This window comes from Thamnophis elegans, chromosome Z, assembly GCF_009769535.1.
Source record: "Thamnophis elegans isolate rThaEle1 chromosome Z, rThaEle1.pri, whole genome shotgun sequence".
NCBI lineage: Eukaryota > Metazoa > Chordata > Lepidosauria > Squamata > Colubridae > Thamnophis > Thamnophis elegans.
This window is the reverse complement of record NC_045558.1, coordinates 140,094,690-140,110,460: the sequence shown is the minus strand read 5'-3', so window position 1 is coordinate 140,110,460 and position 15,771 is coordinate 140,094,690. Positions and strand designations below refer to the sequence as shown.

The 15,771-nt window shown below is 46.9% G+C and overlaps 1 protein-coding gene across 1 annotated transcript in view; it reads left to right on the top strand.

Annotated features, from left to right (window-relative positions):
- SLC7A8 (solute carrier family 7 member 8) overlaps positions 1 to 15,528 on the top strand; it is a 46,212-nt gene extending 30,684 nt beyond the window's left edge. Inside the window, 14 exon segments of the mRNA XM_032235602.1 lie at positions 6,375 to 6,500; positions 8,185 to 8,341; positions 8,441 to 8,454; positions 8,457 to 8,565; positions 8,659 to 8,725; positions 8,727 to 8,761; positions 11,542 to 11,638; positions 12,748 to 12,841; positions 12,844 to 12,870; positions 12,873 to 12,895; positions 14,198 to 14,302; positions 14,304 to 14,373; positions 15,296 to 15,376; positions 15,379 to 15,528. Coding sequence (XP_032091493.1) covers positions 6,375 to 6,500; positions 8,185 to 8,341; positions 8,441 to 8,454; positions 8,457 to 8,565; positions 8,659 to 8,725; positions 8,727 to 8,761; positions 11,542 to 11,638; positions 12,748 to 12,841; positions 12,844 to 12,870; positions 12,873 to 12,895; positions 14,198 to 14,302; positions 14,304 to 14,373; positions 15,296 to 15,376; positions 15,379 to 15,440 — 1,067 coding nt within the window. The 3' untranslated portion in view covers positions 15,441 to 15,528.
- The last annotated feature ends 243 nt before the right edge of the window (positions 15,529 to 15,771 follow it).

The following is a 15,771-nucleotide window of genomic DNA, read 5'->3' as shown; positions in this document are numbered from 1 at the left end:
GTTAATTGCAAAGTTGTGTCCGATCCATCGGGACCCCATGGACAACATTCCTCCAGGCCTTCCTGTCCTCTACCATCCTCTGGAGTCCATTGAAGCTCACGCCGGCTGCTTTGGTGACTCCATCCAGCCACTTCATTCTCTGCTGTCTCCTTCTTCTTCTTCTGCCCTCCATCGTTCCCAGCATGAGGCTCTTCTCCAGGGAGTCCTTCCTTCTCATTCAGTGGCCAAAGTCTTTGAGTCTCATCTTCAGGATCTGGCCTTCTAAAGAGCAGCCAGGGTTGATCTCCTCTAGGACCGACCGGTTGGATCTCCTTGCAGTCCAAGGGACTCGCAGGAGTCTTCTCCAGCACCAGAGTTCAAAGGCCTCCATTCTTTGGCGCTCAACCTTCCTTATGGTCCAACTTTCACAGCCATATGTTGCAACTGGGAAAACCACAGCCTTGACTAGATGCCCTTTTATTGGCAGGGTGTTGACTCTGCTTTTTAGGATGCTGTCTAGGTTTTCCATAGCTTTCCGCCCAACAGGAGCAAGCCTCTTTTAATTTCTTGGCGGCCGTCCCCATCTGCGGTGATCTTGGAGCCCAGGGAAAAAAAATCTGTCACTACCTCCCTTTCTTCCCCATCTATTTGCCAGAGGGCCGGATGCCATGATCTTAGTTGTCTTAATGTTGAGTTTCAAGTCAAGTTTTGCGCTCTGCTCCTTCACCCGTGTCAAGAAGCTCCTTAGCTGCCCTTCGCTTTCTCCCATTAGAGGATTATTAATTATACATTCAAGAAGATGTTGGATAGGCATTTGTCTGAAGTGGTGAAGGGTTTCCTGTCTAGGCAGGGGGTTGGACTAGAAGACCTCCAAGGTCCCTTCCAACTCTGTTATTCTATTCTATTCCTATCCTATCCTATCCAACCCTATCCTATCCAATCCAATACTATCCAATTCTATCCTATTTCTATCCTATCCTATCCTACCCAATTCTATTCCATCCTTTCCTATCCTATCCTCCTATCCTATCCAATTCTATCCTACCCTATTCTATCCAATTCTATTCCATCCCATCCCATCCCATCCTATCCTATCCAATTCTATCCTATCCTATCCTATTCTATTCTATCCTATCCTAACTTATCCTATCCTATCCAATTCTATTCTATCCTATCCTATCTGATTCTATCCTATCCTATCCTATCCTATCCAATTCTATTCTATTCTATCCTATTCTACCCAATTCTATCCTTTCCTATCCTATCCAATCCTATCCAATTCTATCCTATTCAATCCTATCCTATCTTACCCAATTCTATTCCATCCCTTCCTATCCTATCCTCCTATCCTATCCAATTCTACCCTATCCTACCCTATTCCATCCCATCCCATCCTATCCTATCCAATTATATTCTATCCTATCCTATCCCATCTCATCCCATCCCATTCTATCCAATTATATTTTATCTTATTCTATCCTATCCGATTCTATCCTATCCTATCCAATTCTATCCCATCCTATCCTATTCTATCCTATCCTAACTTATCCTATCCTATCCAATTCTATTCCATCTCATCCTATCCTATCCTATCCTATCCTTTCCTATCCTATCCTATCCAATCCTATCCTATCCTATCCTATCCTACCCAATTCTATTCCATCCCTTCCTATCCTATCCTCCTATCCTATCCAATTCTATCCTATCCTATCCTATTCTATCCAATTCTATCTTTTCCAATCCAATCCTATCCTATTCTATCCAATTCGATTCTATCCTATCCAATTCTATCCTATCCTATCCTTTCCTATCCTATCCTATCCAATTCTATTTTATCCTATTCTATCCAATTCTCTCCTTTCCTATCCTATCCAATCCTATCCTATTCTATCCTATCCTACCCAATTCTATTCCATCCTTTCCTATCCTATCCAATTCTATCCTATCCTATCCTATTCTATCCAATTCTATCCTTTCCAATCCAATCCTATCCTATTCTATCCTATCCAATTCTATCCTATCCTATCCTATATGCTGAGCAAATTTTACGCCGAGCTTCCAAAAGATGAGGAATCTCCTCCTGCATTTCACCTCTGGCTAATCTCTCCCTTCCCGGCATGGTTGGAAGGCGTCAAGCAGGCACAGGCTGTGGCTTGTTGCTGCTTGGTCTTCCTTGTTTCTCCGGGGGTGACGCAAGAGTTTGAGTTTCTGTTGATGCGTCTCAGATGGCCCCTGTTTGTGCACAAGAGCTCAGAGGTCATCCCATCTGCAGACGGGATGTTTTCCACGCCGGTGGTGGCCTTGGGCCAAACAGGCCATTGCTTTCTCTGCTGCTGTTTTCGTTTCCTGGGACGCCGGGACATCAAGCCACTTTTGAAGGTCCTTTCCTTTCCATGTGCCCCGGGACGGTGAGATTTAACCTCGGGTTACGGCCTTCATGCCAGGTCAGTGACCTCCAAGCAATTGCGTGGAAACTCATTCCCAAGAACAGGAAGCAAACTCCTGGTCCCGACTAAAAAAAACCTTTGATTAATTGACTGGGAATTCTGCTCCTTTCCATCCAGCCAAGTCTTTCGAAGGAGGATTTACAGTCACCGACCTTATCTGGCTTGGAGAGCTACCAGGATGATCTCTGGGAAACTTGGCAAGGAGTCTCGGGGGGGGGGGGTCACGAACCAATGAAGCGAACTCCTGCAAACTCCACTCCCCTTTCGCTCCTCTTCTATTGCCTCTGGGAGGGGCCATTCACCATCCACCTGTGACCTTTCTCCCGTCGACCCTTGTTCCTTAGCTGTTCCCTTCGCCCGGCAGCTCTGCGCATGCGCACACTGGGAACAGGCTCCAGCTGTTCTTCTGCCTCACTGATGTCTGATAACTGGTTCCACCACAAATGCGCGAACGACAAATGCGCGCCTGAAAAATCGCGGTGACAAAAACGCGACGACAAAACGCGCGACGAAGGAGCGACGAATTAGCCCTGAAGCGCACCGACAACAGCGCGCCGACAGAAGCGCGCTGAAACCTAACCTAAACCCTAAACCTAACCTAACCCTAACCTAACCCTAAACCTAACCCTAAACCTAACCCTAAACCTAACCTAAACCTAACCCTAAACCTAAACCTTACCTTAACTTAAATCGCGCTTCTGTCGGCGCGCTGTTGTCGGCGCGCTGTTGTCGGCGCGCTTTTGACATTGCGGTTTTAGCGCCACGGTTTTGTCGGCGCGCTTATGACGTTCGCGCTTTTGTCGGGTCACGCTGATAACTAACTGTCAGACGGCCCGGGGCCCCCTCTCTGCCTCCGACGCAGAGCCCTCATCCGAGCCTTCCCCAGACTCCAGGACTGGCCCAGGTTCCTCCCCAACCTCCTCACTGTCCGAATCAGCTGACAACACTCATCAAGGAGAGAAGCCACCTACAACCAAGGAGAGATTTTGAGAACAACAGGCCTGCCGCCAGATGTTGTGGGTTCTCCAAACACCCAAAGTTTTTAAGGAGAGAATGGGACAGCTATTTGGTCAGGAGGGTTCACAGCGGAGTCCTCGACTTGCAAACACTTGATTTAGCGAAGGGGTGTCAAACTCAATTTCATTGAGGGCCACATCAGGGCTGTGATTGACTTTGTGTGGGGGGGTGCGTAGCTGGTGGGGGCGGGCGCGGCCAGCTTGACGCCACTCCCCAGATTGCTGGCATGTTGCCTCTTCGCATTGGGTAGACCGGGCCGAAGTGATGCGGGCTGGCCCCTTAAATTTTCCCGGACTGTCCCATGGGCCGGATCGGACCACATCACAGGCCAACTGGTATCAATTGGTACAGGAACCCACTCCTGGTGCTGTTGTAGCTTCGAGCAGACACTAACTCAATCAAGTGGTTGGAAGCCCACCACTGCCTGTAACGCGGAGGGCCGTAAATTGGTGGTGATTAGAACCTGGGTTGCAAAACTGGGCACAAAATGGCATTGACTGTCACGAAGCAGGGAGCCATCCTGGGAGTCTGCGCTAGGAATAGAAGGAGAACTTATCCAATTTGCAGATGATACTAATCTCAGCAGGGACAGCCAACATCCCAGATGATAGGCTGAAGATCCAAATGGATCTTGACCGACTTAAACCCTGGGCCCTCATCTCTAACAGAATGAAATCCAATGTAGAGAGAAGTCAAGTTTCACCCCTAGGCAAGAAAAACCGAAAGGACACATGTAGACGGGGTGAAACCTGGCTTCATAGCGGTCACTGTGAGAAGGATTTCCTGCCTAAGCAGAGGGTTGGACTAGAAGACCTCCAAGGTCCCTTCCAACTCTGTTAATCTAATCTAGTTCCACCTTTGGAGATCTGTTCTATTCTGTTCTATCCTATCTTATCCTATACCATCCCATCCTATTCCTATTCCTATTCCTATTCCTATTCCTATTCCTATTCCTATTCCTATTCCTATTCCTATTCCTATTCCTATTCCTATTCCTATTCCTATTCCTATCCTATCCAATCCCATCCCATCCCATCCTATCCCATTCATTCAATTCCATTCTATTTTCTATTCTATTCTATTCTTATTCCTATTCCATCCCATCCTATCCCATTCATTCCATTCTATATTCTATTCTATTCTATTCTACCCTATTCTATTCTATTCTACTTTCTATTCTATTCTATTCTATTTCTATCTTATCCCATCCTATTCCTATCCTATCCCATTCATTCCATTCCATCCTATTTTCTATTCTATTCTATTCTATTCTACTTTCTATTCTATTCTATTCTATTCCTATCTTATCCCATCCTATTCCTATCCTATCCCATCTCATCCTATCCTATCCCATTCATTCCATTCCATTCTATTTTCTATTCTATTCTATTCTATTCCTATTCCCATTCCCATTCTCATTCTATTTCTATTCCTAACCTATCCCATTCCATTCTATTTTCTATTCTATTCTATTCCTATTCCTATTCCTATTCCTATTCCTATTCCTATTCCTATTCCTATTCCTATTTCTATTCCTATCCTATCCAATCCCATCCCATCCTATCCCATTCATTCTATTCTATTCTATTCTATTCTATTCTATTCTATTTTTATTCCTATTCCATCCCATCCTATCCAATTCATTCCATTCCATTCTATATTCTATTCCATTCTATTCCTATCCTATCCAATCCCATCCTATCCCATTCATTCCATTCCATTCTATTTTCTATTCTATTCTATTCTACTTTCTATTCTATTCTATTCTATTCCTATCTTATCCATCCTATTCCTATCCTATCCCATCGTATCCTATCCTATCCCATTCATTCCATTCCATTCCATTCTATTTTCTATTCTATTCTATTCTATTATATTCTATTCCTATTCCCATTCCTATTCCTATTCCCATTCTATTTCTATTCCTAACCTATCCCATCCCATCCTATCCTATCCCCTTCATTCCATTCCATTCCATTCTATTTTCTATTCTATCCTATTCTTATTCCTATTCCTATTCCTATTCCTATCCCTTCCCATCTTGTTCTATTTTATTCTATTCCATTCCATTCCAATCTATTTTGGAGTCTTAGTGGACAACCAGCTAAATATGAGCCAGCAGTTTGAGGCGGCAATCCAAAAAGCCAGTGCAATCCTAAATTGAATTAACAGAGGGATACACTCAAGATCAAGGGAGGTACTAACACCACTATATAAAGCCTTAGTAAGAGCACAGCTAGAATCCTGCATCCAGTTTTGATCACCACACTATAAAAAAAGATGTGGAGACTCTAGAAAGAGTGCAGAGAAGAGCAACAAAGAGGATTAGGGGACTGGAGGCTAAACATAAGAAGAATGGTTGCAGGAATAGGGTACGTCTAGTTTAATGAAAAGAAGGACTAGGGTAGAGATGAAAGCAGTCTTCCAATATCTCAGGGGTTGCCACAAAGAAGAGGAAGGCAAACTATTCTCCAAGGCATCCGAGGGCAGGACAAGAAGCAATGGGTGGAAACTAATCAAGGGGGAGAAGCAACTTAGAACCAAGGAGAAATTTCCTGACAGTGAGAACGATCAACCAAAGTTGCTTTTGGAAGTTGTGGGAGCTTCATCCCTGGAGGCTTTCAAGAAGAGACTGGACTGCCATTTGTCAGAAATGGTGTAGGGTCTCCTGCTTGAGGGGTGGGTGGGTGGGGTTGGACTAGATGACCTCCGAGGTCCCTTCCAAACCTGTTCACCTGTCATCTACAAGAGATGCCAGCATCTTATCTCAATCCATGTTCTCAGGAACATTTCCCCAGTGTTCCTGACTTGGTTTTTTTTTTTTACTCACGAGTAGGAAACCGTTTGGGTTGAAAAGTATCGGGTGGGGTTCGGAGAAGGTGAGGTCCATAGTGATGCCCTTCTTCACGGTCTTCCTTTCCTTCTCCGCAGTGCTACTGACGTGGGTGAATTGTGCCAGCGTCCGCTGGGCAACCCGAGTCCAGGATATCTTCACCGCTGGGAAGCTGTTGGCTCTGGCCTTGATCATTATCATGGGAGTGGTGCAGATTTGCAAAGGTGAGACCTGTCGGATGCGAACCGAGCGGATTGTTTCCGAGTTTTGTGGGTGCTCAAGTCGCTGGAGGTTTTAAAGAAGCCCCTGGACAGCCCTTCGTCTGGAATGGTATAGGACTTTAGGACTCGGGGACTTCAACTCCCAGAATGCTGGCTGAGGAATTCTGGGAGTTGAAGTCCACAGATTGTAAAATGGGAGTTTCCAAACTTGGCCTATTTAAAGATTTAAAGATTTGTGAACTTCAGCTCCCAGAATGCTGGCTGAGGAATTGTGGGAGTTGAAGTCCACAAGTCATAAAGTACAGATTTCCAACCTTGGCCTCTTTACGATTCATGGACTTCATCTCGCAGAATGCTAGGTGAGGAATTCTGGGAGTTGAAGTCCACAAGTCGTAAAATGGGGGGTTCCAAACTTGGCCTATTTAAAGATTTGTGGACTTCAGCTCCCAGAATGCTGGCTGAGGAATTGTGGGAGTTGAAGTCCACAAGTCGTAAAATGGGGGGTTCCAAACTTGGCCTATTTAAGGATTTGTGGACTTCAGCTCCCAGAATGCTGGCTGAGGAATTGTGGGAGTTGAAGTCCACAAGTCATAAAGTACAGATTTCCACCTTGGCCGCTTCACGACTCGTGGACTTCAACTCCCAGAATGCTAGGTGAGGAATTCTGGGAGTTGAAGTCCACAAGTCGTAAAATGGGGGGTTCCAAACTTGGCCTATTTAAAGATTTGTGGACTTCAGCTCCCAGAATATTGGCTGAGGAATTCTGGGAGTTGAAGTCCACAAGTCATAAAATGGGTCATTCCAAACTTGGTCGCTTCACAACTCGTGGACTTCAACTCCCAGAATGCTGGCTGAGGAATTCTGGGAGTTGAAGTCCACAAGTCGTATAATGGGGGTTTCCAACCTGGGCCACTTCACGACTTGTGGACTTCAACTCCCAGAATGCTGGCTGAGGAATTCTGGGAGTTGAAGTCCACAGATTGTAAAATGGGAGTTTCCAACCTCGGCCTCTTTATGATTCATGGACTTCAACTCCCAGAATGCTAGGTGAGGAATTCTGGAGTTGAAGTCCACAAGTCGTAAAATGGGGGGTTCCAAACTTGGCCTATTTAAAGATTTGTGGACTTCAGCTCCCAGAATGCTGGCTGAGGAATTGTGGGAGTTGAAGTCCACAAGTCATAAAATGGGGGGGTTCCAAACTTGGCCGCTTCACGACTCACGGAATTCAACTCCCAGAATGCTAGGTGAGGAATTCTGGGGGTTGAAGTCCACAAGTCATAAAGTGCAGATTTCCAACCTGGGCCGCTTCACGACTCGTGGACTCGAACTCCCAGAATGCTGGCTGAGGAATTCTGGGAGTTGAAGTCCACAAGTGGTAAAGTGGCCAGGTGGGAGACCTCTGATGTCGGGTCTCCTGCTTGAGCAGAGGGTTGGACTAGAAGACCTTGGAGGTCCCTTCCCACGCTTGTATTCTCTATTTCTTCTTCTTCATCATCATCATTGGTGATGAAGAGGTTGCAAAGGTATAACAGGGGGACATGGACGCCATTTTGGAATGGGCGGACTGGTTTCCTGCCCACGGGGAAGGAGGAGAATGGGATAATACTCCTGGTTTGGGAAGGGGGATTAAAGAGAAGAGACTCCCATAATGGCTGAGGATGTGTTCTTCGGTGTGTCCTTGATGTAGGAGAGTACTTTTGGCTGGAACCCAAAAATGCCTTCGAGTTCTTTCAAACGCCCAACGTGGGGCTTGTCGCGCTGGCCTTCCTCCAAGGTTCATTTGCTTACGGCGGCTGGAACTTCCTCAACTACGTCACCGAGGAGTTGGTGGACCGCACAAGTGAGTGAAAAGCCTCTCCTGGGTGGGTACGGGAGACGACAAAGGCCCACCTCGGTCTCCACTCCGCCATCCCGCCCACCTCAACTCTCCCCATCCTCCACAGGAACCTGCCTCGCGCCATTTTATCTCCATTCCCCTGGTGACCTTCGTCTACGTCTTCGCCAACGTGGCCTACGTCACGGCCATGTCCCCTCAGGAGCTTCTGGCCTCCAACGCGGTGGCGGTGGTGAGTCTCCATAAACGACGTCCAATTCTTTGGTTCCCGGAGAATTGACCCGCTCCTAACGCGTCTCCTCGTTTTTTTTTCTTTCTCCACAGACATCTTGGGGAGAAGATCTTAGGCGTGATGTCTTGGATCATGCCCATCTCGGTGGCCCTCTCCACCTTTGGGGGGCGTCAACGGCTCCCTCTTTACTTCCTCCAGGTGAGCAGACCTGACCTCCAACCAACAGGGTGATTTCCCAACCTTGATCACAGAGTGCAATTTGCAGACTATACTAAGCTTGGAAGGAATAGCCAACACCCCTAGATCGGGAGGGCGAACCTAATGTTGCATCCGTTGCCACAGGTGACGCGTGCGGCCATTGGTCGGTTCAGCCTTTTTTAAAGCCATTTTTTCGCCCTCCCCGGGTTCCAGAGGCTTTATAGGAGCCTGGGGAGGGTGAAAGAGCCTCTTCTGCGCCCCCTGGAGGCCCTCAGTGACCTAGGATCCTTTTAGTCCTCTGGAGTCTCCGGAGGTCTGAAGCCTCCAGCTGTTTTCACCCTCCCCAGGCTCCCTATAAAGCATCTGGAGCCTGGGGAGGGCGAAAAAAGCAATGGAAAATAGCAATAGCAATAGCAGTTAGACTTATATACCGCTTCATAGGGCTTTCAGCCTCTCTAAGCGGTTTACAGAGTCAGCATATTGCCCCCAACACAATCCGGGGTCCTCATTTTACCCACGGCTCGGAAGGATGGAAGGCTGAGTCAACCCTGAGCCGGTGAGATTTGAACAGCCGAACTGCAGAACTGCAGTCAGCTGAAGTAGCCTGCAGTGCTGCATTTAACCATTGCGCCACCTCGGCTCAAAAATGGGAGGGAGCGCTTCTCATGTGTGCACACGCACTGGGGGGTGTCTCGCAGTGCATTATGGGTGTGGCACACCCGCGCACGACCCCCCCCCCTGGCCCGCCCTTATGGCATGCGAGCCAAAAAAAGGTTCACCATCGCTGCCCTAGATGATAGGCTCAAGATCCAGATGGATCTTCCCAGACTCGAACCCTGGGCCTTCATCTCTAACAAATGAAATCCAATGTAGGGAAAAGTCAAGTCTTACACTTGGGCAAGAAAAACCAAGAGGACACAGACAGACTGGGGGAAACCAGGCTTAATAGCAGTCACTGGGAGAGGGATCTTGGAGTCCTAGTGGAGAACCATTGAAATAGGAGCCAGCCGTGTGCAGCAGCTGCCAAAAAAGCCAACACAGTTCTAGGCTGCATCAACAGAGGGAATAGAATCAAGATCACGGGAAGGGTTAATACCACTTTATAAGGCCTTGGTAAGGCCACACTTGGAATACGGCATTCAGTTTTGGTCTCCACGATGTAGAAAAGATGTGGAGACTCTAGAAAGAGTGAAGAGAAGAGCAACAAAGAGGATTAGGGGACTGGAGACTCAAACATAGGAAGAACGGTTGCAGGAACTGGGGATGTCTAGTTTAATGAAAAGAAGGACTAGGGGAGCCATGATAGCAGTCTTCTAATATCTCAGGGGTTGCCACAAAGAAGAGGGAGTCAAACTATTCGCCAAGGCACCTGAGGGCAGAACAATGGGTGAAAACTAATCAAGGAGAGAAGCAACTTAGAACTAAGGAGAAATTTCTTAACAGAACAATTAATCAGTGGAACAACTTGCCTCTAGAAGTTATGAATGCTCCAACACTGGACGTTTTTAAGATGTTGGATAACCATTTGTCTGAAGTGGTGTAGGGTTTCCTGCCTAAGCAGGGGGCTGGACTAGAAGACCTCCAAAGTCCCTTCCAACACTGTTATTCTATTCAATTCTAATTCTAATTCTAATTCTAATTCTAATTCTAATTCTTATTCCTATTCCTATTCCAATTCCTATTCTTATTCCTATCCTATTCTAATTCTATTTTTATTCTTATTCCTATTCTTATTCCTATTCTTATTCCTATTCTTATTCCTATTTTAATTCTATTCTAATTCTTATTCCTATTCCATTCTTATTCTTATTCCTATCCTATTCTAATTCTATTCTTATTCCTATTCCTATTCCAATTCCTATTCCTATTCTTATTCCTATCCTATCCTAATTCTATTCTTATTCTTATTCTTATTCTTATTCCTATTCCTATTCTTATTCCTATTTTAATTCTATTCTAATTCTATTCTAATTCTAATTCTTATTCTTATTCTTATTCCTATTCCAATTCCTATTCCTATTCTTATTCCTATCCTATCCTAATTCTATTCTTATTCTTATTCTATTCCTATTCCTATTTTATTCTATTTTAATTCTATTCTAGTTCTAATTCTAATTCTTATTCCTATTCCTACCAATTCCTATTCCTATTCCTATTCTTATAATTCTAATTCTATTCTAATTCTATTCTAATTAATTCTAATTCTAATTCTTATTCCTATTCCAATTCCTATTGCTATTCCTATTCTTATTCCTATCCTAATTTATTCTTATTCTTATTCCTATTCCAATTCCTATTCCTATTCTATTCCTATTTTAATTATATTCTATTCCAATTCCTATTCCAATTCCAATTCCTATTCTTATAATTCTAATTCTAATTCTATTCTAACCCGCTGATCTGCTTAATGACTGCACTGCTTTTGGAGCAAAATTCCCGTCCCGATGGCCATCAGAAGTGGAGGACGATCTGTATTCCTTCTTCTTTCCCCGAATGAGATTTAATTGCTCAGAGCGGCGTTACGAAAGGGATCGGATCTCTGATTTTAGCACCCTGCGGCGATGCCTTAATTGTGGATGCTGGCTGCTTGGGTAATTTTTATCTTCGCAAGCTGTCTCGGGAAGGCAGTTGCCTTTAAATTATTGCAAACAAAGAAGGGGATGAATGAGCTGTGTTCAAAACACGGAACGTCTTCGGGGCTGATTATAAACCACGCCAAATCGTATCTGCCTCCACTTGCTATTGTTTGCTTTCGCATATTATTTTTCCTTCCTCCCTAGGCTGTTTTTCGCTGGCGCCCGTGAAGGGCATCTCCCCAGTGTCTTGGCCATGATTCACATCCGAAGGTGCACTCCGATACCTGCTTTACTTTTCACCGTGAGTCATCAGTAGAGAAATAAAGGTGGTGTGGTGGCCCGCCAGCAGATTCGGACAGTGAGAAGGTTGTGGGGCAGTCCTGGAGTCTGGGGAAGGCTCTGTTGAGGGCTCTGTGTCGGAGGCAGAGAGGGGCCAGAGCCGTATGCCAGTTATCAGCTGCCTTGGAGTCAGATATCAATGAGGCAGACGAACAGCTGGAGCCTGTTCCCAGTGTGCGCATGCGTAGAGTTGCCAGACGAAGGGAGCAGCTAAAGAACAGGGGTCGACTTGGGAGTAAGGCCACAGTGGACGGTGAATGGCCCCTCCCAGAGGAAATAAAAGGGGAGCGAAAGAGGAGTGGAGGAAGACAATTAGTTGGCTTCATTGGTTCGTGACTCTCCGAGACTCCTTGCCGAGTTTCGCAGGTATCGACCTATCAGCTCTACAAGCCAGATAAGGTCGGTGACTGTAAATCCTCCCTTGAAAGGCTTTGCTGGATGTGAATGAGCCGAATTCACAGTAAATAAATAAAAGGGGTTTTGTCGGGACAAAGAGTTTGCTTCATGCTCTCGGGAAGCCTCAGTCAGAGCAGGCGGGGAGATCTGGGGAGATCCCACGTGGGTGGGATCCAATGAGAACATGTGGTGTTTGTCTACCTTGGAGGCTTGAAGAGGGGTGGACTTCAACTCCCAGAATTCGCCAGCCAGCAAACTTCCTAATACTTGATAAGCGGGTGGTAAATCAGCACTCCCGCTGACTGTCAAGGGTTCTGTTTCCCAGGTTTCAATAATTTCTCAGGCTGTTTTTGTACCTGCTTGGCCAACAATCTGAATAGCTGCAAAATTGAATGTATGTCCTTATTCCTTGCAATGTGAAGCTACCAATGAGTTGGGGAGTCTCCTCATCTGATCAATCACTGGCGGTTGGCTTCTTCCCTATCCGTCCTACGTCGTCACAGCGGCAACCCCCTGCAGCTTATCGAGCTGACTGGGGATTCTGGGAATTGAAGTCCATCCCTCTTCAAGCCAAGGTTGACAAACACTGATGTGGTTGGCTGTTGTGGGAGAATTGTCCACTTCTGTCAGTCGTTTAAACCCATTGACTGATTTCCTTTATGTTGTCTCTGGCAGTGCCTGTCCACCTTGCTTATGCTGGTCACAAGTGACATATATACCCTGATCAATTATGTCGGTTTCATCAACTACCTCTTCTACGGAGTGACAGTGGCGGGCAGGTAGTGCTCCGCTGGCGCGAACCCATCGGCCTCGTCCGATTAAGGTAAGAACCCTCCCGAGACACGCTCTGTTTTTGATCGCTCGACCACTTTTCCTTTTTGTACCTAATTTCTTTCCTCTGGGCACCTGGGTATGGTCAATTTCAGTGCGCTACTGTGGTCAATTTCTTCCTTTCAAGTGTGATCAATTTCTCCACTTCCAGTCCAGTCACATTCTCTGCTTCGAATGTGGCCATTTCCCCTTGTTGAACATGGTCAATGTCTCCGCTTTGAGTGCAGTCAATTTCTCTGTTTCAACTCTGGCTATTTTGCAAGATCCAATCGGGGTCGGTCACCGGGGCCCAGCGGTTTAGTCTTCCGAGTTTTCGAAAAAGCTTTAAAATGAATTCTACTGTACTGCTGTAAAAGGTTTCTACTGTACAGCGCAGTGGAGTTGCCCTGGTAATGGCTTCACTGTACTCTACTAGGGGGCTCCCTCTGGGAAGGGGGAAAATCCAACATTAGAAATTACATTTGGTCCGGACATTCCCCCCCCCCCCAATAATAAATACCCGGGCAATGCTAGGTTATAGAAAAGGAGACCGCAAAACTAACTCTGAGGTTTAGTTTAGGAATGTTAAAGTGTAAGAGTGTGTGTGTGTGTGTGTGTGGTGTGTGTGTGTGCGTTGTGTGTTGCATTTGTGCTGATAAATAATAAAGGGAGACTAGTTAGATCTATTTCAAGCTATTTAGCTCTCATCAGCTAGCCCTACCCTTACTGAATTGAACCTGGGCTGTATTACATATCAGGCAGTTGTATTAGCCATTAAGCCTTTATCAACTGCCTGATATGTAATACAGCCCAGGTTCAATTCCCAGTAAGGGTATGGCTAGCTGATGAGAGCTAAATAGCTGATCTATACTAGTCTCCCTTTATTTATTTATCACCCAAATGCAACACAAAGGCAACACAAAGGCAACACAAAGGCAACACAAGGCAACACAAAGGCAACATAAAAAATGGCTTTCTGCCTGGATGGCTCCTAGGGTGATCTGAAAGACAGAAAAGGGAAGCAGTATGCTCCCTCCCATATTTGGACATACCAGAAATAGATAGATATCTCCCCACAATCAGGAGGCTGGGAGTTCAATCCTAGGTAGAACAGATATTTCTCTCTCTGGGCACAATGAGACTATATCTGCTGAACAAAACTCCACATTGGCGACAGGAAAGGCATCCGCCAGTAAATACTCTGCTAGCTCCATTCAGTTGCCCAGACTCTACTCCCACAAGGGATGATGGGGTCGTTAAACGATGATGATGTTACGGTCTAGGTCCAACCCATTTCGTTTCCCCCCCACCGCAGGTGAGTCTGTTCTTCCCCATCATCTACCTGCTCTTCTGGGCCTTCCTCTTGGTCTTCAGCTTGTATTCGGAACCTTTGGTCTGTGGCATCGGCCTAGCCATCATGTGTGACGGGGGTACCCGTCTACTTCCTGGGTGTCCATTGGAAGAACAAGCCCCCGTCTTTCACAACGCATGGTTGGTGAGTGTTGTCGTCCCCCCCCCCCCCCACCACAAGGCAGGGAGGGCTGGGATAGGCCGAAGATGGGGGCTTTTGCTCTAGAAGAGAATATTTGTAGCTCGGGGTTGAACTGGAGGTCCTTGGTGCCCTCTTGATAGTTAGAGAATACCATCCGTGTTTAGAAGGGAGGGAGGATTGTGAAGGGGAAGCGGAGGAGGAGGACGACGATTATGGGGCCCTTGGTGCTCTCTGAGAATGGTGGTTTTCTTGCAGACGTCTCATGACCCAACTCGGTAACCTCATCAGTTCAAAGCAAGAGTGGGGTTTGCTTTCTGTTTATATACTAGTGGGTTGAACCACCAAAACTGACAGGACACAAGCCACTAGTCTATAAACGAACAAGTCCCATTCCCTTCTAGCACTGAGGAAGTTACCTAGTTGGGTCATGAAACACCTGCAAGAAGTTAACCAAGCAGAGAGCACCAAGGACTCTACATTCCTCCTCGTCCTCGTCCTCGTCCTCGTCCTCCTTCTCGTCCTCCTCCTTGTCCTCCTCCTCATCCCCTCGTCCTCCTCGTCCTCGTCCTCGTCCTCCTCCTCCTCCTCCTCGTCCTCGTCCTCCTCCTCCTCGCCTCGTCCTCCTCGTCCTCCTCCTCGTCCTCCTCGTCCTCGTCCTCCTCCTCCTCCTCCTCCTCCTCCTCCTGCTTCTCGTCCTCCTCCTCGTCCTCTTCCTCGTCCTCCTCGTCGTCCTCCTCCTCCTCCTCGTCCTCGTCCTCCTCGTCCTCCCTCCTCCTCTTCCTCCTCCTTCCCCCTTCACTCCACCAACCACCGAAGATGTTCCCTAGTTGGGTCACGAGACGTCGGCAAGAAAAGCACCCCGCTCAGCGCACACCGGCCACCCCCACCGTTCTCTTTAACCCGTCGCTTTTGTCCTTCCAGATGGGATCACTCGGGTGGGGCAGAAGCTCTGCGTGGTCGTGTACCCCAAGATGGATGCCGAGGAGTCGGAGAACGACCTCAGCAAGAGACCAAAGAACACTGGCCCATGTGCGGCACAGAGAAGCTGGCCACGCCCCAGAATTGAGCCATCACAGATGGAATATCGCCAATTATGGACTCCACTGGGTCTTAGCCAAGATAGAGTTCGCCTGCTCCCATCGGCCGGAGCTGGACCTGTTGGAGGGGGGTGTCGACCCCTCCCCAATACACACACTCCTTTCCCCAGCTTCTTGCAGGGTCTGGGGTCCCCACACCCCAATATCCACCTCCAGTGCCTCCCGATGGGCTGGAGAAGGATGGGGCCACCCTTAAGAGAGCTGGCGCCCCACTTCCTGTCTCTCATCCCATATTTTGGGGAAGTATTTTTGTTGCTGCCTTATATATATATATATTTGGGGGGGGGGTCGAGAAATATT